The sequence below is a fragment of the Platalea leucorodia genome, assembly GCF_965183815.1.
Source record: "Platalea leucorodia genome assembly, chromosome: 5".
Lineage (NCBI taxonomy): Eukaryota > Metazoa > Chordata > Aves > Pelecaniformes > Threskiornithidae > Platalea > Platalea leucorodia.
In genome coordinates this window covers 31,445,381-31,470,913 of record NC_138827.1, presented here as the reverse complement: position 1 = coordinate 31,470,913, position 25,533 = coordinate 31,445,381, and the positions used below count along the sequence as shown (strand labels likewise).

At 40.0% G+C, this 25,533-nt stretch overlaps 1 protein-coding gene across 6 annotated transcripts in view; it reads left to right on the top strand.

Annotated features, from left to right (window-relative positions):
* The first annotated feature begins 559 nt into the window (after window positions 1–559).
* The window catches only part of MAST2 (microtubule associated serine/threonine kinase 2), a 199,776-nt gene continuing 174,802 nt past the window's right edge, over window positions 560–25,533 (top strand). For 2 of the 6 annotated variants that reach the window (XM_082313779.1, XM_082313773.1), the window contains exons 1-2: window positions 561–907; window positions 23,055–23,202. In XM_082313779.1, coding sequence (XP_082169905.1) covers window positions 707–907; window positions 23,055–23,202 — 349 coding nt within the window. In that variant the 5' untranslated portion in view covers window positions 561–706. Of the gene's footprint in view, window positions 908–1,130; window positions 1,226–23,054; window positions 23,203–25,533 lie in introns of those variants that run through there. The other 4 variants (XM_082313783.1, XM_082313781.1, XM_082313782.1 and 1 more) reach the window with 3 other exon arrangements.

Here is a 25,533-nt window from a genome sequence, read left to right as displayed (position 1 = left end):
TCAGGGGCAATTAAGAGCCTCTTGACGTGGCAGCGGGTTGCTGCTGGACACCCGAGCTGATCCTGCATCACGACGGCGGGGGGAGAAACGCCGCCCCACCGCATGGTGCCTCCGCAGCTCACACCCCTGAGCCTCCTCCTCCCACCGCGACGAGGCAGCCCGGTTCCTCCTCCCCGGGCACGGAAGCAGAGCCTCTGCAGCCCAAAGGCAGCGCTCGCCGCCCGGTTCACTCCTCCCCGCTGTGCGTGCCCCCACGGGCAGCGGCGGGGCCGGCCCCCGGGTCCCCGCCGCCCGCCGGCCCGGCCGCCGTCGCCCCCGCGGCGCCCGCCGCCGTCCCAGGCTGCCCCGCGCCCTTTCCCGCCTCGCACCTCCCGCCCGCCCCTCGTGACGAGTCTCGCGCCCGCCCCTCCTTCCCTCCCCCAAGTCTCGCGCCTCTTCCCCGCCGCGAGGCCGGTGCTCTCGCGATAGGCAGCGCCGGGCGGGCGCGCGGGGAGGGGGGGCGGTGCCGCGGCAGCCGCTGCGCCCGCGCTCCTTGACAGGCGGGCGGCGGGAGCGGCGGCGGCGGCGGGCGGGCATGTCCCTCCGCCCCGCGCGCAGGTGGTGGCGGCGACGGTGGCGGCGGCGCCGCCCCGCCTCTCCGTGACTCCCGCCGGCCATGGCCGGCTCCGAGCCGTGCCGCAGCCGCCGCTGAGGAGAAGCCGCCGCGATGAGGAAGGGCCGCTCCCGGGGGGACAAAGCGGCGGCGCCGCCGCCGCCGCCGCCACCGCCGCCGCGGAGGGAGCCCGGGCGGGCGGTGGCCGCCAGCGCGGCGGAGCGGAGAGCCACCCTGCTGGGGGGCGGCGGCGGCAGGAAGGAGCCGGAGGACGGCAGGGCCGCGGGGGCGCCTGGCCGGGAGGCGCTGGAGAGGGTAAAGCCGGGGCGCGGGGCCGGGGGGGGGGGCCCCGCCGGGCCGGTGGCGGCCGTTGACATGGAGACGCGCGCCCCGCGTGGCGGGGCACCGTGGCGGTGCCGCCCTCCGCGCCCGCCCCGGGCGGCGGCTGCCGCAGTCGCGGGTCCGGGGCGCGCCGGGCGCGGGCGGGGGCTCCCGGGGGGCTCCGGGCGGGGGGTGGCCGGAGGCCGAGGGTCGGGGAGAGGTGAGGCGCCGTGCTCGGCGGGAGGGGGGAGGCTGCGTGCAGCGGCGCTTGCTGAGACCGCGTCCTCCGAGCATCTCCGCGCGCTGCCTCAGGTGGGTGCCCCCAGGAGAGGCAGGAGTGGCCGGGGTGGTCGGCGGTGGAGCGGTGGTGTGTCGGTGGTCTGGCGGCAGGGCGTTGAGCGAGGGGCGGGGGAGTCGTCCTGGTGCCAGAAGTCCTGCCCGCATGCCGATGAAGAAGCGAGGGAGGATGCAGTGAAATCTAGTTTGTGTTATATGCTTGCTGGTATTAATAATTACAGAATGCTTCTTGCTGGTAACCTTCTGTAGGTCACTCCGAATTCTGACGTTAATTCTGATGCATTTTCCAGCATTTTTAGGTTTTAATTCTTAATGCAAGCAGTGGTTTATTTAGGAGACATACCTTTGCAGATATTTGAGAATGCATAGGCTTGTTAAAAGCCACAGTGCGTAAGTTCAATGTGTCCACTTTTACATCTTTCATCCTCACAAAAAAAGGATCTACTGATTCCTAGTTAGGGTTACAGGGATGAGAGACCCCAGAGATCTGAAACTTTGTTTCGGTGTGTTTTTTGATATTCCTAGTTTTACAGGAGAGAAAAATGAGGGATGACACTTAGCAGTTTAAAACTGTAGATGGCAATTAATGCTTTTTTTTTTTTTTTTTTTTTTTTTTTTTGAAGAGAAGGAGAAAGTATCACAACTGTGAAGACTTCCCAGGATGCAGTAATTCAATGCTTTGTTTTGCCATTTTTGGGAGCAAAGTGAAAAACTAGATTCTTTGGCTTTTCTTGTCAAAAAGGTGTCTTAAGTTTATGTTATTGTTGCAGATGCACAGGTTTACTTTTTTTTTCCTAGAAAAAACTACCAAATTATAAAAAAAGCTGCATTACATTACGTTCAATCATAGGAGACTGGTATTTTGGCTTTGACTAGTGGATCTCTCTTGAATACAGATTTCTCAGACTGGGCCCTGGAAGAAGAGAGCTCTATTTTTTTTATTTTCTGTTTTGTTCTCTAGTGCTTTGTTAAGCCAGGTGGTTAAGAGGTGCTGCTGCTTTTGATGCTTATCACTTCCTGAAACAATTAAAGAACACTAATACCCTTATTGGGGGGGGGGGGGGGGGGGAGAATCTAAAAGCAGAAGAGGTGACTAAGTTGCTTCCCAACTGTCCATTAAAATAGTGGTTGGTAGAGCTATCAAATGCAATAGCAAGGTGTTTGTTGTACTGTTTTGACATATTGTGTATGATACTGACATGGAAATTAGAGGAAATTATTTCCATACTTGGTAGTTGTGAACTAAACTTTTTACAAATCATGCATACAGAACACGCTACGTACCATATAATGTATTGAACACTCGGGAAGCTTCACCAAAACAACATTAACACTGCAAAACAGGAAAGGCAGCAAATTCAGAAATGCCAGATTTTGAGATGCACAAGGCTTTTTATGGGAGATACGCCAGTTTGTTTTTAACTTGGGTGCTCTGACTAAGACCTAATGTGACTTGTAGGAACAGATCTTTACGTGCTGGCAAGTATTCAGTGTGATGGAGTCTTTGAGGAGTTTTGCAGCTAAAGTTAAGCAAGCTTCTACTCAACCTGTGTGAGATGCACCCCAAACTTCAAAGGAGAACCTCTCATCCTCGCTCCCTTTTTGTCTTCCGTTTGAAGTGGTGGAAGTTTTGTAAATGATATTAGATAAATAGATATATGGGACAAATTTAGTAAACAGGACAAATAAGTCTACTCACAGCATTTCTGTCTTTAATATCAATAATTCAGTATTTCTTTAAACATCAGGAGCTGGTAGTGTGGATGTGGTGGAAAGGGCCTTCTGAGATGCAAAAGGCAGTGTGATACTCCATTTCTACTGATGCAGCTTGTAGCTTGACAAATATTTCCTTTGGGGCCACTTCTGATTTAAGTAGCCCTGTTGTTTCCAAGCCTGTAGTATGCACTCAGCTGTACCAATGCAACAGTGTGCACAGCTGCAGGGAACCATTCTGAATGAAATTCAGATTTCACAGTTTGTTTGCCATATATTTGCACAAGTTTGTGGTTGGGGGAGACTAAGCTACTCTAGTGTTCGAAAAAGTACTTATCAAACTGTGACTGTAGTAGTTAATCATTGTGCTGACCTTTAGGCCTTTGAAAATCTGGTCCTTTAATGTGCTGTGCTTATAGTTCTGACGTGTACATACAATTAATGTTTTCACTTTTTTATGAGTAATGTAAGAACATAAAAACGACTGTACTTGGTCACATTAAAGATCCCTCTACCCCAGTATCCTGCCTCTCTGAGCTGCCAAAAGCAGATGCTTGGAGAAGAGTATAGTGTATATTGAGGAAATACCTCTCCCAGCCTCCAGTAGTTTGTGGCTCGCAGATTTCCGGAACTAGAGGTGATATTTGTTTTTAGTGCCCCCAATGGATTTTTTATTCTATGAATTTGTCCAATCAGTATTTGAAGCCATGTATGCTTGTAGCATCCACAACATCCTGTGGCTGAGTGTTGTAAGGCTTAAACACACTTTATGTGGAAAAAACACTTCTTTTTGTTTGTTTTTGAACTTTCTACCTGCTTGTTTCATGCCTTGTTTTTTAATTCTTGTATTGCAAGAGGCAGTGAAAAAGCGAATCCATGTTCTTCTGTGTGGCTTACGGCTTGATAACTTTTCATTTTATTTACCATCCCTTGCTTGTGACTTTTGCAGAGGCGTTTTAGAAAGAAGTGACTCCATCCTTTCTGTTGTCCTTGCTGTTTCCTTTGCACCTTTTGCAGGTCTGTTCCTGATTGGAGATAGCGATGCAGGGATCAGAAGAACAGGGTTGGAGAACAATAACCAGGACTGGCTATAGTATTTCAGTGTATGACACCCTGTAGACTTATATAGCATGCTACGTTTTATTCTTTAATCTTCTACCTGCTTTTTCTTGACAGTCTTCAAGGATTGAGTTGGCACTTTCCTGGAACTGTCTATTATAACTCCACAGTCACTCTTTTAAGTGGTAATAGCTAGTTCAGAATTTGTCATTGTGTATATAAATTCAGGATTTTTTTTTTTACGCTATGCATCACTTTACATTTCTCTACGTTTAATCTTATCTGCTATTTTACAGCCCACTTAAACAGTATCATTAAGGTCTTCTTCAGATATTTGGCCATCGCTTTTGCAACCTTGAATAACTAAGCATTTTCAGCAAACTCTGTCACATAAGTGTTAAGCTTCTTTGCTAGATTTTGCTTTAAAATGTTGAAGGTATTGATCCCAGAGCAGATCCTTGTGGAACTCCACTGGTGATCCTTCTTTTTTAGGAAAAAGGCAATTGTTCCAACTTCTTATTGCCTATCTATTAATCAGTCATTAATTCATAGTTGAATTGTCCTTCTTATCCCACGACAGTTTAGTTCCATTGAGCAAGGGCATGTTTGTCAGACACAGCCCACTTGGATTTCTGTGAAGTATCAGCTTAATCGTTGTGTGTTTGCTGACTGCGTTAAGGAGTAAAATGGAAAGTTGAGATGAAAGTTATTGTTGCTTAGGCGTGACGGTCACCCTCATCCAGAGGCATATTGTAAGCATTAGATTGTTTCTGTATCATGCTTACATAATTAGTTTGAGACATTGTGATATTTATTGTGAAAGATCCCACATGGATCATAGCCAGTATTTGTCAGAGGTGCTTCTGTTAGCATGTTCTACTTCAGGTAGGAGTCAAAGTTCTCATATAAAGGACTCTTCAGTGTCTAGAAGATATGACTTAAGGGGGTTATGATGGAAGTATGCAAGACCATGGTTGGTATGTAGAGGGTAGATAGCAAACAGCAGCTGACACTTTCCTCTAGCATTAAGCTAGGAGTCAGGGAAAGAAGGAAAAAAAAAAAAATCTTCACGTGAAAGGTAACACATGTATGATTTCTTTTGCCAATGGATGCAAAAAGCATTCAGAGTTGAAGTACTGGAGGAGGGATCCAGGGAAGGTTATTAAATAGGCAGACTGCATCCACCTGAGGAAAACAGCTGGAATTAACTACTGCCTAGGAGAACATTAGAACAGGGCAAATGCATGATGCTTCCCTTTACTTGTCTGTAGGGAATGTGCTATTTGTATAGGGTTTTTTTCCATGAGGAATGGGTGTTAGCCTGTCCCTAACAAATCTGAATCCTCTCTTCCTCTGAAAGCAGGGGGGAGAATACATAGATAGGAGGAAAGCTGAATTATTGTGGAAGGTCTAGTGGGATGGAGGTTGAGGGTCAAAAGAGTAAAAATAGAGGACACTGAGCACTGACTCTGCTCTAAAGACATCCAGGGAACTAGTGGGTGCTGCCCAGTGGTGCTTCGTCCGGAGATGTGATAGGGTGAGGGAACAGAAACAGACCCCATGCTTGTCAGCATTTTACCCTCACTTCCGTCAAGCTTCCCTCTCCTCTTACTACGAATGGCCAGGGCCAGGAGAGGATTTATGAGTAGATTTCATGACTTTGTGATCTTGTAGGATAATAAAGAGATGAAGGGGACAACAGTAGCAGAATCTCAACAAGCAGTTCACAGGGTTGGTAGAGGGACTGCAAGTTGCAGAGGTGGGATTTTGGGTTAGATAGACCCTTTGTCTTGTATAAAGTTTAGCTTGGCTGCTGCTGACGAAGAGTTGGACTGAAATGTTGCTAAACCTGGAGGCTCCCCGGCTGCATGTATGTTTGTTGTATGGGAAATGTTCAGCTGATGCCAACAGGCAAGCTGCATACATAATATAGAGAAAGATGAAAAAACTCCTTAGTCCAGGTTAGTTTTGTGTTGGGGGAGCCCTTTCTGTAGGGCAGTCAGTGCAGTAGACTATCTCCAGCTCTAAATTTTGATGCGCCCGAAGAAGGGAGATCTTGTGTGTTCCCCAGACAGTACGTTTTGCCATTTCTGTATTGGATAGAAAGTATTTTGTGAACTTTGAACAAGATAACTGACTTACAATCAAATAATTTAACTATTACAGTCATTTGGAACTGTAGTGCTACAAACTTTCTGAGGGTAGCAAAAGTATTCCTTTCTCTCCGTGTGGCTTTGAAACTATAGATCTATATGTCCCAAAGCCAAAATGGATTACTGTGGTTATCCAGTGTGATTTCCACACCTGTGCAGGCTTTCCTGAAAGAGAAATTGAAACATCTCTCTTAGAAATTGATCTTATCTTAGCCTTAGATCATGGTGTGTCTGTCACCTCTTCTGGAAAGCTCTGCCAATGTTTAATTATTTCTGCAGTTAGGAAACTAAACCACGTCTTATTTCAAGGCTGGTTTTGTCTAATGTCCAACTTTCATCTGTGGAATATGCCTATGCTAGCACAGGCAGTAAAAAGTCTCTACTATCTGATATCTTTTCCATGTACAAGTATTTGAAATGTAAAATCTAGCTTCAGTTGGAACAGAAGATGCTGAGTTCTTTTGCTTCTAGCACTTTGTGCTTTCCCTCTGATTGTTCTTGGAGTTTGTGCACTAAAAATAAGTAGTATTCTGGCAGCAGCCTGGAATAGTGTGATCACAGACAAGGTTGCTTCTCCACTACTGTTTGATATTTGTCTTTTTACAATTTTGAGGATTGCATTACCACAGTTGGGTGTGTCCTATGAGAGAGAGTTTTGTAACATTATGCCCATTATGCCTGTGTGGATATTTCTACTCCCTGTATTCAGGATGTCATGCAAAATGGTCCAAGACTACTCCTAAACATTAGGTTAGAAAGCTTATCCCCCTTTTCATGTTTTATATTTTTTTGTTTTGTTTGTTTTTTTTGTTTTTTTTTTTTTGTTTTTTTTTGTTTTTTTTTGGGTTTTTTTGTTTGGAAGGAATGGCAAAGGATCTTTTCCACTGACTTCTCACCCTGTTCGTTTTTTTGGAAAGCAGTCAGTGACAGGCAGCGGGAAAAACTGGCCAAACCCCAGAGTGCTAGTCAGATTTGTTTTGCCTCCACAGCTGCAGAGAAGCTGTTACAATGCTTTCCTTGCTGTATGGCAAGCCTGGAAATTGAAGAGATCTCTCTTTTTTCCTAATCAGAACTTCTGTATTTCAAATATAGTAAGCATTTTCTCTGTTTTTTCTTTTCCCTCTAGGTGCCATCAATGCTATTAAAGGCATTACCTCTATTTTGATGAGCCCTGTATGTAGACTGCATAACAGTTGGGTGTTCTTTGGTTATTTCTACAATCAGTGTTCCCTTTTGTTTGATAGGTGAAGAAGCAAGCTTTTGGGGTTCAGCTGACACTTTGCTTCTTAGCTTTCTCTACACCGCTGTCTCTCAGGCTGCTGATCAGAGCTCTGTTGCAGCTCCTGTTTTGCTTAATCTGAAGAAGATGGAAGTTTATTTCCAAAATTCAAGCAAATAAATGGAATCAAATGGACGTATTGCTAGCAATGCAGATTGCATTAGCAATAAAGTGTAGTTTTTAATATTCACATTACAGATTCCATAAAAGCAAATACAGATTAAACATAGCCAAATATGTTCTGTAAGCATCATTGCCCCTTCTTATCAAAGGAGAGCTGGAGTGCTGCTGCCTTCTAGAAGATCAGGAACCATCTGTTTACATAAATACTTCTAGCTACCTGTTTTGGGATATTGTTGCCATTTAGGGCTGATTTTAGGGCAATTCCGTCCTGTGCCTCTTTCATCAGGGGAGCTAAAGAAAGTCTTAAGGAAGACATTGGTAAAAACTGCTAAATCCACAAGCTGACCCATTAAAAACTCAGTTACTGTTTGTAGACCTCAGACTTCCTTTTCCCATCTCCGTTTCTTTGTTGCTGTCTAGCTGTTTTTCTCATTACAGGGAGACAGCAAAAAAAAAAAAAGAAGGAAGTGTTTTTTTATAAGAAGATGCCAAGTTCTAGCCCATAAAGCTTCTAATATGGTGAACCAGAGTCCAGAGTGTATGGTTGACTGGCAGGCATTCTTACTCCACCTCAGAGTTTAATTTCTTAAGTTTATCCCCTTCTCTGTGGAGAAATAAAGGTAGTGAAGAAGCCAGAGCATAGCTACGGAAGAAGGAGCTGTTCCCTATGACATACATGGTTCTGTCTCTGTTTTCTTCTCTGTCCTTTTCCTGAGGAGGCACGAAAAGAAACCAGAAAGAACAAACCTCTCAGTGTCCTGTAGGTGTGTCTCTCTGCCTTCCATTAGCTGATTCTTGTTGATGCCAGAGCTGCTCCTGCTTGACTTCTTCATTAGCTGTAGTTTTGCTTTTCCGTATTTTGATCAGGCAGCAATGGTAGCTGCTGGCAACATGTCGCTCCGAGTTCACTTGTATGGCCATAGTAATGTTTAGAAGTATGGGGGTGGGGAAAAGTGACTGAAGAAGAGAGTCATCTAAAAGCAGGCAAAGGGGAATAGAGTCAAGTGATGTGCTTGTTAGATAATAACAGAATTGAGCCAAAAGATTCATATAGAAACAGACAAAAGGGACGTAGAGTCAAGCAACCAATTCTGCCATGGGCTTGTTAGATAATAGCAAAATAGAGCCAAAGGGCACATGGCACTTCTCTGGCCTGACACCATAAAAACATCACTTCCCTTAAAGTTGAATATTAATGGACAAGCCTAATTTTTTTTTAAAATCAATTTGTGTAAATCGGTAAGTAGGTAGGCATTGCATCAGCAGCTTAGATGATTCAGCTCGCCCATGTGAGATTTCAATTTCCTGTCACCAGTGAAGAGCAAATATTGTGTATTAGCCACATTAATTTCATATCTTGCATATTAGAATAGCTAAGCAGGCAGTGGAGAGATTATGAATATATAAATGTTCATGTTGCTGATGATTTGCATCTGACTTCAGCAATGCACCGTATTTCTTGTCCAAAAGGAATATAGAAGTGAAGGAGCCAAGAGAAGTCTTTGCTCAGAAGTGTCTGAATTTGTTGTGGGACTACTTGTCTTTGTAATCATAATCAATTATTAGCTTGAAGGGAAAAGCTGCTGCTACTAAGTATTTGTTACAGAGCAATTGAGGATAACAGTGCTGTCCAAGGCTCGAATTAGGCATCTACAAAACACTCGGACTGTGGATATATTCATGACTGCATGCTTTGGGAAACAAAGTAATATCCCTGTGTATTCTGTTGGAGGAATGGGTATGCATTATTGACTTTACGCCTAGAAGTTGACTTACTTCTTGAGCAAGATCATTTGCCTTCTTGCAGCGTGAAGAATGTGAATGTTGTCCTGCCTGTCAAGGTAGTTCTTAAGAGTCTCTAGAAGAGGCAATTCTTTATTTCTATCTGATATGCTATTTTTATTGCCCGAGCTGCCTGTTGTGCTCCATAAGCCAACGTAGCTTTGGTGCTTATAAGAAAGGCAGTGGATTATTGTAGATGTAATGATAGGCATTTATTTAAAATAAAAGTTTTTTTCACTCTTATTTAATTCTTATTCATGGAACCTGTGTAGCTGAAGCTGAGGAAGCAGTGAAGACCATGAGGTTAGTGAACTGTTTGAGACTAAAACAAAAAGCTTTATCACCCATCAAGACCTTCTTCGTCAAGAACCACAGTAGCTAAATAGACAGGTCATGTAGAGTCTTAACAATTTGATTTCCACATCAAAAAATGATGTGCTGCAGTTAATGTCTTTTTGTAGCGATGTAGTACTGTTTGAGGCCTGGTGAAAACGCTGCTCTTCGGAGGAAGAAGCAGAGTCCATGGGTGCTCAAAAAACTTCTACTTTTTTGCAAGGAGGTAGAAAAATCTGTTTCAGGTGAGGAAAATGTACTTGTTTTGTTGATGTATTGATAGATGTCACTTTTGGCTGTAGGATCTTAATGCTCTGTGATATCTCACTGTTGTAGAAAGATCTGAAGGCCTTGTTTGGTTTGTAATGAAGTAATTCTGTTGTTACCTTTAAAACCTGCTTTAAAACATTTATTTATTTATTTTACTTGCTCTTCCTCTAAGCTGTCTTTTTTGTGATAGTGTATTATCTAACTTACAGTTTAGGTCCCATGAACTCTAAAACTACTAATCTGTAAGAAATTATTTTCAAATGTTCTGTTATAAATACACTTAACAGTGCAGTGAGGGAAGAGGGTTTAAGACTGAAAACCCAGCAGTAATAAAAAAATCTAGCTGTCTAGCTTGTCAGTTTTTTGCTGTTTGGAATTGCTCTAGAGTTAATGGAGGTCTGTTATTTACATGGAAAATAGAATGATGCTCTCTTTCTTTCCAGGAAAAAAATCATACCTTTGCTATTAGAATTGCATTGTAAATATTTTTACTTTTTGATATACATATAGTAAACAATTTAACAATAAAATACTTTCTAAAACCTTTTAGTTGGTCTGGATTTTCATGAATGTAAAAGCAAGACAGTGCTTTAAAACATTTCATGTACCTGTTTAAATTTCCAGAAGTGGATAGCAGTGTTAAGGTTGGACTGTGGGGAGTTTAAATATTTTTGAAATGTAGTTTCTGATTCAGTTTCAATCCACACGTGTCTTCATGAACTGTCTATATAGAAACATTTTCTCTAGTGTGTTTTTACTACATAGTGTGACAAGTAATCCATCATAAACATTTTCAACAATACAAAGCCAAAATAAGTTATTTAACTACTTAATTAAATGACACTTGGATAATTTTCTTTTTGGCCTTTACTGTGTCATGCTAGTATTTCTGAAACTTTTATTGTAGGTGTTTCACATCTCAGCTAATTCTGCTAATAGTAAAAATATTTAACAATAGTTATAATAAGAAGCTGAATTTCAGTGTGCTTCTGGAGGGCTGCTTCCATTATCTGCACATTGTCCAAACATTCAGCAATCCATTCAAGACAGATTTCCCGTAACACTTAAATTTATTGCTTATGAGGCTACGTTCTGCTAGCCCTAACTGCTTGCAGTGATTCTGAGCTGTCTTATGGAAATTAGCTCAGTATACACTGTGTGCATTTATCACTTTGATATGTTAGCTGCTAGCACATCAATTTAAAAAAAAAAAAAAAATAAAAAAATTTGTAGGTCCTGCCATCCCTGTTGATTTTTTTCTCTATTGGATTTGATGGAAGAGTTCACAGATCAGTTTGTCTTTCATGGTGGAAGACAAAGTACAGAATGGTTACAATGGTAAAGAAATGCTGGCCTGGAGCATATAGAAAGCAGTTTTACTAAAGCCTGAATTATGTTTATGGTTGGACCCAAACTTCAGACACTTCATCTTTTCTTACTCCAGCCAAACAAAAACGTAAGTGGAAAAGGCACATCCACTAAGGAGCGAGGGGAATTCAGTACTGTCTGTGGGATGAAAACTTGTGAAAACACATTGTAGCGGCATTTCAGGAAGCCTGAAGATTTTTATGCAATGTAGTACTTGTCAGATTGACTAATTGATGCTCAAGCGTGTTCTTTTATTCTTCAAACACAGCTGTCATGCTTTGAGCTCAATAAGAATGATTTAAAAAAAAAAAAAAAGTTTTCTAATATGCCTTCCTGATACTATGTGTACTAACCAGAACTTTATAGTGCTGCTTATGCATTCTTTTTTTTCATGATACTGAGAGTCATACACATGCAGAAGGACTGCATAAACACCTGAAACGCTCTGGAAATGGTTTAAGTGTGGTTCCATGTTTCCAGGAAGGCTGTCTCCTTGTGCATGTTGCTTTCTGGTTATCCCAGGTATTAAACTCGGGGTTTCCTTCTCTTTGCATTGAAGAGCATGCAGCTTAGAATCATCAAATTGCATTTCTCTGTACTCTTTCTTAAAATACAATTTGTCGTTACAAAGCAAGTATACAAATTTGCAAAACTGCACAGATATCTTTGTCCTTTACGTGGCTTTCAGAGCTTTCTGAGGAAGCATGTACAAGACCCAAAGAATCCAACTTCACTAATATAAGTAAAGTCTTAAACTCCTGGAAAGGCAGAACTGGAAAAGGGTATGTAATGGAGACTTGTGGAGCTACTTAGGGAAGAAAATGCACTGATAGGCAGTGAAATAATTGCATGTCTTGCATTGTTTTTTTGATGTTTGTTCTGTTAATCTCCTGGCAGATGCATGTCCCCTGTTCACTGAGGACTAGCTGAGAGGGCTAGCAACAGCCTTCTTATGATTGTATTTTTTGCCATTTGAAATGGAGTGAGACCCTGGTTTTATTTTAAAGAAGCCATTGTAAGTCCCCAGAGCAAGGAAATGTCATCGCAAAAATGGAATGCTTAATAATTAAAACAGGTTTATTAGTCACTAAAATCACACCATTCAGTCTTTAGTGTATTGACATGCACTTTATTATCATAAAAATCACATTTTAATATGGAGCCTTAGGAAAGACCTTTAAAAGGAAATCAGGTGGTCAGGACTGATGTTAAGTGTTCTGGACAGCACCAGAAGATCAGAGAGTACAAATAAATAAATTATAGTCACTGTTTTAGGGGAAAGCTTGTGAGTTATATAGTTAATATAGTGACTGTAGGCATTTAGATGTTTAAACGCTTAGTCATAAATGGATGCAGTGACATATTAGTACCAAATATGTCTTTCTCTATTTTATTAAATGACTTAAATTGGACCTGTGCAGTGGGAAGATGGTGGCGAGAATATGTGACCCTGAAAGTTAAATTATGCATTCAGTTATTTGCATGTTCTTTGACCTTTGCATTGATCCCTGTTTTTAGGACAGAGGAGAATCTGTTTACAGCATTGTTTTGCCAGCTTAGCAGACACTTTAGCAGAAGTCTCTGCTGACTGTAGTCTTTCAGTTTGAGCTTGAGGCCTGGTGATGTTCATAAACCTAACAGCTGGGCATTGTTTTTGTTCTCAGGCAGAAGGGAAGAAATACATGGCTTGTCCTTGAAAAAATTTTGGGTGTTGTTTCTTTGGGATGGAACTGTATTCTGCTTGGTGAGGAGAAGCTTTTGTGTCAGACTACAGAGACTCCATTTCTTCGTGCAGACATTGATAAGAATTGTGAATTAGTTTATCTTTGTCTGCCATTTTATGTGATTTCTGTTAAGAATAGCTAAGGATTAAGCATTTGTTGAGTTTCCAAAGGTTAACTTCATTTCCTCTAGGTCTAAAGCCATTGGTAGGTTTATTTACAGTCTTATAATCAAATGATAATTTTTTTTCCCATTCCATATGTGCAGATCTGCTGTTGAGTTTGAGGGAAAATTTGTTCTCAGGAAAACTTCACATAAGTGCTTCTTATTTTTGCTGTGCATTGATGTGCGTATCTCATTTGTGGTAGGAAGTGAGAAGATTCCAGATGGTTCATGGAGACTGTACTGATGCCAAAGGATTGGAACTTTCACTGTCACAAACAAAAAAAAAGTATTTAATTTTTTTTCCTCCTGCAAATAACGATCTTCCTCAGTGATGATAACAGCAGATTAAAATGTATCTTGGTCTTTGTTTGTCATGCATATGAACAAATAGTGTTCTAACCCTTAGCAGACCGTTGTGCCTTAACCTGTGTTAGGTTTTATTTTGCCACTAATCTCTGTCTAGCTACAGATGGTTCCACTACTACTACTATTGAGGTGATAGTTGCAATACATAAAAGCATCCTGGGCAAAAAAGTAGCATGGTTAAAGAGGATTCCTGTAGTGTTTTTTGGTTTCACGCCTTTCTTTCTGTGCAGCATGTGCTATTCAAGTGAGCTTTATAAATTAAGATCAAGTCTCAAAATTGTATTACGCATCTGTAGGTAGTCATTGAATGTCTAATTAGAAAAACCCCATTAACTCACCTGGGCGGTTCCCTTCCAAAGTTCTGCTCATGAATTACCTTTATCTTTTCTTTGTAGGCAGCTTCATTTGAAACAAGCCTTGAAACAGCAGTTGGGCGTGGATTTCTCTCTTCTGTCCCCTTAGTCTTGGGACAGTTTTTTAAGGGCTATATCTCATACTGGACCAACAGAGACTTTTATTTGAGACTGTACTTCAACCTTAACAACTCTTAACATTTTTCTTTCAAAAGTGCTTTTTTCAAAAGAAGATTAGAACTCTGCACTATTAGTAAATAAGTAATTTTTATACAGCATGCACATTTTAATGCACTGTATTATTGTTCACTTGCCAAACTTTGTATTTTCAGCTAGTATTTTAATTTTAGATATATTTTATTTGTGCCTTAGACATACAAAATTCCATATTGTTTTGGATTGAGAATCAAATATTAATACAGATAACTTCTCAGTTTTTGAAATGTGACCCAGAGCTTCCTGCCTGTAATGTACAAAATTAGGTGAAACTCTCTCCAGGTCCTACTGCTATGAAGCAATTGTTTGTTTATGTAAATTGAATGAACTTCTATCATATCACTAGGTCTTGTTCATCTTCGTAGAAAAACAGAGGGAGTTTACATTCCCAATGAAAATGACTTGATTGTAACTTTGTTTATAGGAATTAAACAGAATTTACACAGGTATAAGTAGGTATTTTATGATGTTTTGCTCTTTCCCTGTGAATGAGGCAGCAAGACAATGTTTGTAATGTGAACAAAAATAAATATAGTTGGAGATCTGAAAGCTCACTTGTTGAAAAAAAATTAGCATCAATGTTGCAGTGAATCAAGGCGCTCTGCAGAATGTTCTGATAATTCTCCTCTTCAGAGCCAATATGAAATCATAGGTCTTTTTACATGCACAGCTTAAGATACAGCTGTGTTTCTGCTGCTTGCCTGGTTCCTTAGGCAGTTCCCATTCTAGTCTTTCTTACAGCATAATTGTAATAAAAGGTGTTAAATTCAGTGCTTTCTGTGTGATAAATGTCTGAATAAATCTGTAAGGAACTGGCAAATAAGAAAAGTTTGGGCTTGTTGATACTGTGGATTATGGTCTTTAGCAAATCTAAGCTTACATTTCTATGTGACTGTATAAAATCTAATAGACAAGAATACAGAAGATAAATGAGTGTTTGATGATGCGTAGGATGCTGAAGAGAACTTGCAGTAATACTCGTCAGTAATGTTGGGACACATCACATGCTTGGCACATCTTCTGAGTTTAATGGAAGAAAATCTTCAGAGAGAAGGTGTTACTGATGTCTTATAACATCAAATTTTTTACAAATCACATTTTTTTTTTTTGGTCGTAATTCTTTTAATCCTTACAGCAGACAGAATTCTAATGTACAGATGATTTATTATAGACTTGTTCATGTTTTTTATCTATCCAGGAGTTAATTTCCCTGCTCTATACAACCTTCTTATGTTTGAAATACTCATGCTAGAATACCAGTGATAAGGGAATGATGTGGCCTTTAATGTGCAGTGTCTTTGTTCAGACTGGTTTTGTTTTCAATGTAACTAGTGAGCATGCAGTGGGGTTTTGAGGCTTGATATATTGCTAGTGGTTTCTTTGAGCTTCTGGAAAGTTTGATACAGACTTTAGTAGAGGCTCTGTTGCTCTTTCTTCCCTAGATGAAATTCTTTTGGCTTTAAGCATTTACAAGCTGAATTCAAGAATTACACTACCCATTTGTCTCTAAGTACCCATTTGTCTCCTGAAGTAGGATCAAATACTTTGCTTGTGTAAACCATTGTGGTGTTATTTGTATTTTCATATAAGGACCAAACATTCAAGCTGATACCATTTTAATCACAAATTACCTTGTCTTCTAGACTGTGGTTCCGTTAGGAATAAAATGATTCTGCATCTCAATAGTCCTCAGAAAGCGGGTAATAGTGTACAGAGTTGTAAATATTTACTTTTGCTTTTTAACAAGCTTTTTAATGCGTTCCTGCAGCTGGGAACACTTGGCAACAAAGTTAACAACTTGAACTTCCCTGGTGAAACAACATTAAAGCTTCTAATTCCTTAGTTCTGATCAAACATGCCTTGGAGTTGTTTCTTGAAGAGTTAACAAGAAAAAAATCTTCCCATTGGAAGAACAAGATAAGGATGGTGTATCTTATCATACAGGTTTCTGATACTATGTCTTTCAGGAAACTTTTTTTTTCTTGTTTGTTTTTAACTGTGGGATTTTTTTTTTTTTTTACAAAAGGATTTAAATTTGTTTTGTAACTTTTCTGTCATCTGCATTATGTTGCAATCTGTCTGCATTATGGTTTAGTGGTAGACTTGGCAGTGCTAGGTTAATGGTTGGACTCAATGATCTTAAGGGTCTTTTCCAACCTTAACGATTCTATGATTCTAACTGCAGTGAGTGTACAGAAGAAGCTATAGGTATTGAGAATGTTAAATGTGTGCATGTTACACAATATTACTATTGAAAACATCGCTGTGGCAATAATGCTTAGCTTTCCAGTCATTTTGAAACTTAATATTGTCACTAAGTTAAGTTTATATATTTACCTTTGTGGGAATGTTGGGATTTATTGTGAAGTTGTTCAAATAAATCCATTCAAGAGAAAAAATATTGTAAAACTTTTCTGTCTTTACATTATATAAAAGTGTTGGTATTTTAATATATTCTGTAAAGCTTTTCTCTCTTGTGGGCGTAGTAAACCACTATATTATAGCCTCTGAGAGGCTATGTTGATTTAACGTAATTTGCCTTGATTCTGCTGTCTCTTGCATTTTTCAGGATGCTGCTGGCAAGTACATGAGTTAAGCAGATACAGTTAAGAAGAGTCTTAGTTGCAAGTTCTTATTCAGCCTACAATTTTGGTCACATTTGGGCTCACCTCAGCTTCCTGGTAAACTGCTGGCCCTCTTCCCTCAATATGTCATGTTCAGGCTAGAAGGTTAAGGCAAATTTCAGTGCTAAATACTAAAACATAAATACTATGATTCCATTGCGTTAATTGCTACTTATTTAGACAGATATTTAGTTTGCAATCTGTTCTCTAGGCCTTTAATTTTCTTTTTCAATGTATTTTAAAGTATATTAAAGCAGATCTAATGACAGGATCAGATTTATCTTTTGTTAAGGGTATGTACACGCATTATATAAAGTGATGAGGAAGGGCTGAGTAGAAAAAGAATGCCTCTCAGATATGTGCACACAATCCTGACACAACAGGCTTTTATCTTTTAAGAGACAAACAGTACTGTATTAAAAAACAGAAAATGCAGCTTTCAATGCGGGCTATTTTTATTGCTTTAAAAAAAAATCAGAAAGTGTCAAGTTATCCTCGAGTTGCATTACTCATTGGTTTTCTTCCTTACAAAACAGGGTAATATTAGTGTATTCTTTGCTAATTTATTGTATTTAAATTTTCATTCTTTTCTTCCTTCCAACAGTTTGCTAGAATTCACTTCCAGATGACCTTAGGTGGTTGTGCTCATTAGGCTTAAAAAAAAAAAAAAAAAAATTATTATTTTTCTTGTTAATCGATTACCTGTTCATAGAAAACTTTTTTGTAGCTTTTTTCCCCCCCTCATCCCCCCCCCAGCTAATAGTTTAACATGTTTTGACCTGAAGATTTGGATATTTGTTTAGTCACACTTGAGTATTTTTGCTTGTTGCAGAGATCTCTAGGAAAAATATATTTTTTGAGTTAGTTATAACACAGTTACATGTAAGGAAGTGCTCCTTTGTATGATCTGTTACATCTTAAATGTAGGCCATAAAGACAGGTCTTGAGAAGTTTTTTTCCTAACATTCATCTGTTGCTGATATATCAGTCTCACTAACTGTGTGGTACCTCATCTGGCAGTTCAAGGAAGTACTTGGACGTGCATCCATCCTTTCAGTATTCACGTGCCCTTTGTAGATTAAGGATCTGTGCTGTGTTACTCACTTGCAGGGCCATTAAATGCACATTTTAAAAAAAAGCTACTGAAAATCATTGCAGTGGTATATGTGCTTGTTCTTTTATTTCTTGCTTGAATTGCCTGGGAGACTTTTCCTGTGCAATGGAATGGAAAACATGACTGAGAAGGTTCCTTGTAGCTGTATTCTGAAATAACTGGATCAGGATTTTAACGTGGGATATTAGTGTAATCTTACACATCAGGAAGGACATTTGGTTTCTTGTCTTTTGTCTGCAGCTATTGTTGCAATCTGTCTGGTTCTCCATCTTGCTGTGTGTAATAACCCCTATGTGAGACTTCAGGCAAGAGAAACAGGCTTGTATGCATTTCCAGTGCCACAACTATTCTAACTGTTTTTCTGTGCAAGTGTGGTAAGTGATCGAGCTGAAAAATGCAGAGCCTCTCACTGTTGAAAAGCCTTTGACATTCTTCTTCTTCATATCCTACTGTTTCAAGTCATGTGAGCAGACTTTTGTATACCTTTGAAGGGACTGATAGGAATGATCTTTGCCTAGCAAATCAAGTTTGTGTGATGCTTTTATCTTCAGCCCTAAGCTTTACAGGATTCAGCTGGCTGTTTGAGCCTGATTTTTAGCTTCTGGCAAAAGACACAAGGCCAAAGTAAATTAAGGGTTTTTTTCTATCACCTTTGGAAAGAAATTAAAGGAGAGAGGCTCCTAGTCCTTTTCACACTGTGTGAGCAAAGTGTTTCTGTTACGTGCTTACTAATGCTTTAATTTCTAAAGCTGCAAGAATTTTTTCTTTCAAAAGTGGAAGTGGAGTCCTTAAAATTACAGCAGTCTGTTCTACGTAATCTACTCTTCAACCATTTGCTCTGGTAGTCTAATTTAGTAATTTGGAAGTGTGTAAGCAAAATTTTGCTCTATCACTGCAAAGAGTTTCTTTATCCATCGATTTGGAATGTTGTGTAAGATTTTTCTGTCCTTTTGTATGTATTGCATCTTGCTTTGGGGCAAGTACAAGGAAAGATCTCTTCCTGTGGGTTTTTTTTTCCTTCCTTGTTTAAGAGTGGTAACATAAACCACTGCTGTTTCCATGTAGTTCGTCTATGAACTGCAATATTCAAGCTGGGTTTTAATGGATGAGTGAAATAAATTACAGTCTTAGGAAAGACAACTCTATTGTTGTGAAGTTAAAACTTTCCCTCTTCATTGTTTTTCTGACACAATGTAGGCATAGCTCTTAGAAAATGAAATTTTAAGCTGGCTGCGTCGTACTTAGCATTTTTTAAAACATAATAGGCTGTCTCAGAACAGGGCACTGGATTTTTTTTCTTCAATAGTTGAAAAGTGAGTTTAACAGTATATAAACCTGCAGAGTGTGATTGGGGTACCTTTCTTCAAAACCTTCAACGGCTGTGTAGTCTTCTGAATATCGCTTAAGTATTTAATGTGCTTAACAAAAAAAGGGCTTATGAAGAATTTTCCATATGTAATATGTACTAAGCCTGTCTCCTGTAGAATGACAGCCTAGATTCCTTAGTGAGTGTGGGAAGCTGTTACCTATCTACTGTTCCTTTCATATCTTTGCGGTATAAGTCCTGGTGGGGAGGAGTTGCTTAAGCTGGGATGGCTGTTGAAGAAGTGCATATGGAATGACGTCTGGAGAAGCAGCATGTACCGTTGGGTTGACCCGAAAGATGTGTGTCGGCAGGATGTCGCAGCTGAGCGGATGTTGTGGTAGGAGTAGGTGTGCCCTTCTGTATTGGTGCTCCATGTGCTCCTTCAGCTGGGGTACTCTTGATTTAGATGTTATCGGATCTAAAAAGCTTGGGTATTGTAACTCAAGAAGAAATACTAAGAATTTGTAATTATTTTTACTGATCAGAAGAGGCTGCATAGAGGGGAAAGGGGAAGGGTAGGGAAGTGGGCACATTCTTTGGTTAGTAGGGGTATGTGAATGTCTATATACTGGGTAGAAAAAAAGAGATGTAAAATACAGAAATTGCTTGTAACATGACTTAAGAGTACTTTACTGCCTTTCCTTACTTTAGTGCCCCAAATGAATGATATTTATTTATTTATTTATTTTTTTAGTTGCAGTTCATTGAGAAAGGCAGGTGAGATGTGTGTGTGTGTTGGAGGAGAGGTGAATGTGCACTGAGGGAAAAAACCAAAACAAATAAAACCCCAAAAAACCAAAACCGCCAACAACCAACCCCAAAACCTTGAACAAACAAAGACATCCCAGTTAGAACACTTTTCTTCATGTTAATCTTGAAATTTTAATTTTAACTGCTGATGGGTGTTCTTATTAATACAATAATCTCAAAATTGTTTTTGTACAGTATTGTTCTGGTGGAATTTTTTGCAGGCAAAAGAAAACCTTGGTTTTTCTCTTTCAAATGAAGAGAAAGTCCTGTTTTCTTGCATGTGCTGAGTTTTGTTCCTTTTGTTGATTTGGATGTTAAATTAATTGTTGACTTGGAGTAAAATTACTGGATTTATTGGACATTTGTTGGTGAGGTAAGGTGTACCTTTCAAGCTAAGGATGTCACACTAAACCATCATTAAGATGTATGAGATATTTCTGAAAGTGAAGTAGCAGCAAAGAAGCAGCCGAGGAAATTCCCTGTAGCCTTATCCCTGTTCCCTGATGCTCTTTCCTGTATCCTCTTCCCCAAATTCTCTTTTCTGGCCTTTGTGCTGGGTGAGAGGAACGGGACGTAAAGGGGGTGCCCCAAAGCCACAGTTTAAGTAAGGGGCGTATTCTGTTTCTGTCTCGGGTGCAGATGTACTTGGGGAGTGACGGGCAGCAGCCAGGAGGGCAGGGTACCCTTTCTACTGGCACTGGCTGCTCTGTATCTTCTGCCTGCCCTCTTCCTCCCCCTGCCCGACTCAGCTGAGCGTGGTGGAAGAGCAGCTGCAGTTGCTGCATCAGCCTGACAAGCAGGGCTGTGCTTCCCCTTCCCAGAGGAACCTAAATGCACTGGTGAAGGCAAGACAATCGTGGCAATGGCCGGTGCAGGGTGAGAGTGGGGAAACCAGCTGGCTTTTGTAGGGATTTATGTAAGCAGGGAGTACGTGGACTGCTGGGATGACCAGTAGCATCTTGTGCGTAGGGCCTTTCAACAAAGCTATGACTAGTTTCATGGAAGTGGCTAGTATGGTAATTTTGGACTGTCACAGTTGGGAAACATGACAGATTTTAGATGATATAGGCATTTAGGGCAGGCCACCTTAAAAGTGTGTGTGTCTGCTTAGAGACATGTATACATATGTAACCACATTCTGCCATCCCAAATAGAAACAGCAAAGACTTTCTGCCCTTGGCCTCTGCAGATTTCAGAGATATGCTGGGGGACTGCTAACGTCGCAATTTAAAATTACTTAGCTTCTCCTAAGTACAAACAAAGTGTGGTAGATGTCTTTTCAGCTCTCCAAATGACAGAAAAGCAGAAGTATAGGCTGCTGGAAATGAAGGTCCTCAGTACCTTTGTGGAAAAGGTCAGAGGCAAATGAAAATGTGAGGTTCTTTGCTCCAAGATGTATATGAGGAACCTTTAGATTAAAGCAGGTTTCAGCTCAAGCAGTTTTCTCTACCCCAGGTCACTTGTTTTCTTGCCTCTCCCCATTCTTGCACCAACACAACTGTTTGCAGCTGTGTGATGAATTGGATAAGTGAGCTGACCTACTTTAAGTTACCCAGGTCTCTCTCTTGATCTGGTTTAGACAGTGCGGTGACTGAATGTCTAACCGTAACCAAAGGGAGAAATTGTATCAGCACAGTACCTCTCAACCTGTGAAAGATGCACCACCGAAACAGATGTGGAGCAAAGCATTCCTGTCCCTCAAACAAATAACAAAGTTATTTACTATTGTGAGGTGCCAAAAGATTTAATGATTAAAAGGAGATTGGGGTCTAAGAAAGGTTGAGAATGAGTGACTCAGAGCTAAGGGGGGATTCTATTTCAAATCCAAATTAAGTTTTTTTCCATGTAAAAACCACTTTATTCATGTCCTTCCCTTCTTCGCCCCCCCCCCCCCCAAAATCTTGACGTTTTTAGTGTGTAGTCCTGGTCTGCATTTGGCAGTTTGAGGCATAACACTGTAGTCTGATTAGATTTGAATTAATGACTTCAGAAATAGATTTTGACTGGAATCTGCAAATTTTAATTGAAACCCACTACTGGTAGATTAATTTTTGAACTAAACATGATTTAAAACTATGTTAAACCCTGTGGTGATGTATCATGCAGGGAAAGTGTTCCTTTCAGTTTATTTTCTTCCTCAGATGAGATTTTTATGAGGATAACCATGGCTTGAATATCCGTATAGCTAATGAGAGACATTTGAAACAAAATGGAGCAATCCATTAAGACATGTGGAACATGTTGCACTACTGCAGAGAAGGGAGGACGTGACCAAGTTCATCTCACATTATCTTCAAATCCATGTATGACAGCTATGCTCGTAATTCTTCTTTGGGTGTGAAACGAGAGTTTGACACCTCCAGAACAATTAAATGCATGAGGAAAGCATTGTGGTTGTGCTTGCCACTGCTCTACCTACTGCTATGTTGATTGAAAGTTTGCTGTATGCTGTGAAAGGAATTTACATGTGTGGGAGTTTTTCTGACAAATACATGTCTAATTTTGTTTATAGTAATAACAAAGACATTACAGAAAGGATGATCTCTATCCTAATTATTATTTAGTGATACATATGGTCTTGTAGTAGAGCTGTACCTTATAATAGGAGTTTTGGGTTGCAATTAGACATTGCAACAGTTTCTTTATAGGTATATTACTCATAGACTGGATGGAATAAATATTCAAGAAATTCAGAGAAAATAGTCTTTGCTTTAGCAGGAAATAGCTTGGAACCAAAGCGGAGCCTGATTTTTCAGTAGCCTCTTTTCCTACCTGCTGTAAGAGCAAATAACTGCTGTAGCATCATTGCCTTTTTCTGACTATTATTAATGATATTCCTTACAGCAATAGCGTTCAGGGACCGTATTTGGCTGGGATCTTGTGATGTGCTTTCTGTGCAGATACGTGGCACGAAAGAGGGGGATTTACAATTTTAAGCAGGTTTTGTTTTTTTGTGTGTGTCAGGTGTTTGCATCTTTTTTTTTTTTTTTTTTTTTAACAGTCTCTTTTATGCTGTGGAGATTGTGTGTTTCAGAAACCAGATACTTAGCTGTCATTAACAAAATCCTTCTTGTTTTTCTTTCTACAGGAGATGATAACAGAGTCCACTCCATTACGTTGCAGGAAGCTCAGCAATCCTGACATCTTTTCATCTGCTGGGAAAACCAAGCTCCATCGTCAGCTAAGTCAAGATGACTGCAAGTTACGAAGAGGTAGTTTGGCAAGTTCTTTGTCAGGTATGCCATTTTGTAAAGACCATATGACAATTCATTAGTATTAAAGATGCAGTATTACTTGTTGGCATAACAGTTGTAATAAAAGATACTGATAAGTTGTTTCTTTAAAACTAGAGGTGACCTCTTGTTGGGAAGGCATACATAATTTTATCTAAGAGAAAGACACAAAAAGAAATATTAGTCGAAAAGAGTGAAAAAGAGAGACTGGATTTGGAGTGAAATTCTGTATACTGCCCAGAGTGAAAAGTTACAAGCTAAGACTTAATGTGCAAAGTTAAAAGAAGGGAGCAGTGAAACTTCAGGCAACACAACGATGCATTCTTACCTCTTTTATTTTTAAGGTCAGCACTGGCTGGAAGCTTGCCTACTTTGCCATGTTGTTTCTTACTGGGAAGCTGACTTTTATATCAGGTTCAAATTATTATTTAGTTTCTTTTTTAGCTTCAAAAGCACTGTAGGCGTTTTTGATTCAAAGTAAAAATCTCACCTCCTAACTAGATATTTTTTCAGTTTGTATGAAGTTTGGGCTTTTTCTTGTGAACACAATCTTTGGCTTCTTCATCTTCACAATCTTCAGATTGTGAACGTGATCTTTAGTTTGTCAACTGTAGAACCATGGAGTGAGCATACTCTAGTAATTAGCCAAAAAATGGAGGACCAAGCTCAGTAGTTTTCTGTTTCAAAGACTTTGTATGTGGGCTAGGGGATGGTTTCACAATTGTTTAAAGCTGGTATCAAAGTCTATGATGCTGGCATTGGAACATATAGAGCTGCATGATCAGTCTAGAATGAAATAGCTGATCTGCCTGAATACCACTGTTGTTCTGTAGGGTTAACTTGCAGCCCATTTCCTCCCTAATTAGGCTGACTGTTTGCCTATTTGCATGTTAGTGCAAGAACAAGAAGGGTTGGAAACTCTCAGGTGTGAGGGGAAGAGGAAGAGGGTGAAATCACCCATTTTGGCAGCAGCATGGGCTTGAGTTACAGGATTGTGAAAATACATCCAGTCCTGGTCCCTCTGCCCTTTATCAGGGGAAGATAAATATTTTAATGTTTGAGGTACTAGGTGTAATAGAATTAAATAAGCAGTAAAGTACGCATGCTTTATTTTGGCTTGGCCTTGTCTTAGTGTTTTATTTGTAGTAAGTGGCTTGTTTCTGAAAAATGGAAACATTCATAATGTTTTGCACTTGTGTAAGTTTGTTCTCTAAGGTAGGTTAATTGCTAGAGGACAACAGAAGTTTATTGACTACACAGCTGTTGGCTGATTACAATGGCCAAAGATATTACTGTAGTTTGTTGGGTAGTTTTGTTTTGTTTTTTTCCTTGAGTAGAAGTAAGCAAAGAAAAGTAAACAGGAGGAAGCAGGAAAACTGGAGAAGTTCTGTTTCTTTTTTAAAAATTAGTTTTTCTGTTTGGAGATAACATTCTTGTAGATTTTCTGTTCTGAAATGATAATGGTCTCCAGAACTTGTTGCTTCATCTTAATTATTTTTCAATCTACTATAGCCTGGTTCAGGAAGGGGAAAAGAGCCCCTACAAGATCAGTTTGACCCAACTGGATAAAGAGGTGTTTAGATACATATTTTAAATGTGGATCTTTGGAATGTATGTAGGACTTGAGGCATGGCAGGAAAGACTTTAGCTTCAAGCTCTATCCCGAAAATATTATGGAGATTAAAATAATGTTATTCTTGCTCTCAAGCACTGGCATTTTGAACTGTTAGATAATTATATGATTTGAATTGCTATTAAAGGATATCTTTGTTAGTGTTTTACTGAGATAAATATAGCAATGTACACTTTTGTAGTTTTAGATCTCTGCAGACAAGAGGAGTCATTGTATTTACACATAGTCTTGAAAATGAGCAAACCATGAAAATCATGTCCACAGCTGTAAGCAGCTTGAGTGGGACTGGGAAAAAGGTACTAATACGCTCTGTCTCTGCTAACCAAAATTGAGCCTTCTCATCTCTCATACACTTTGACTCATTATAGTAATGTTTCCTTGGCCCATTGCTCCTAACTTTCACAGAAAATTAACATAAACAAGTTAAAAAAAAAAAAAAAAAAAAAGACAAAAGAAAAAGACACCACTCCCACTCCTGACCCCCCGGCATTATGGCTAATCACATTATGTGACAGTCTTCCAATTATTGTAGCTGCTTTTATGTAGCAAATGTAATATTGCGCATCTAATTCTAAGGTGAAGTCGAGTTTGTAAAATAGCTTGCCGCCTCTGAGAAAAAAGTATTTTTCTACAGTATATGTGATTAAAGATGTAGACTTCTTCCTGCTACTTATTGCAACAAAAGTCTTAGTCCCGTGTGA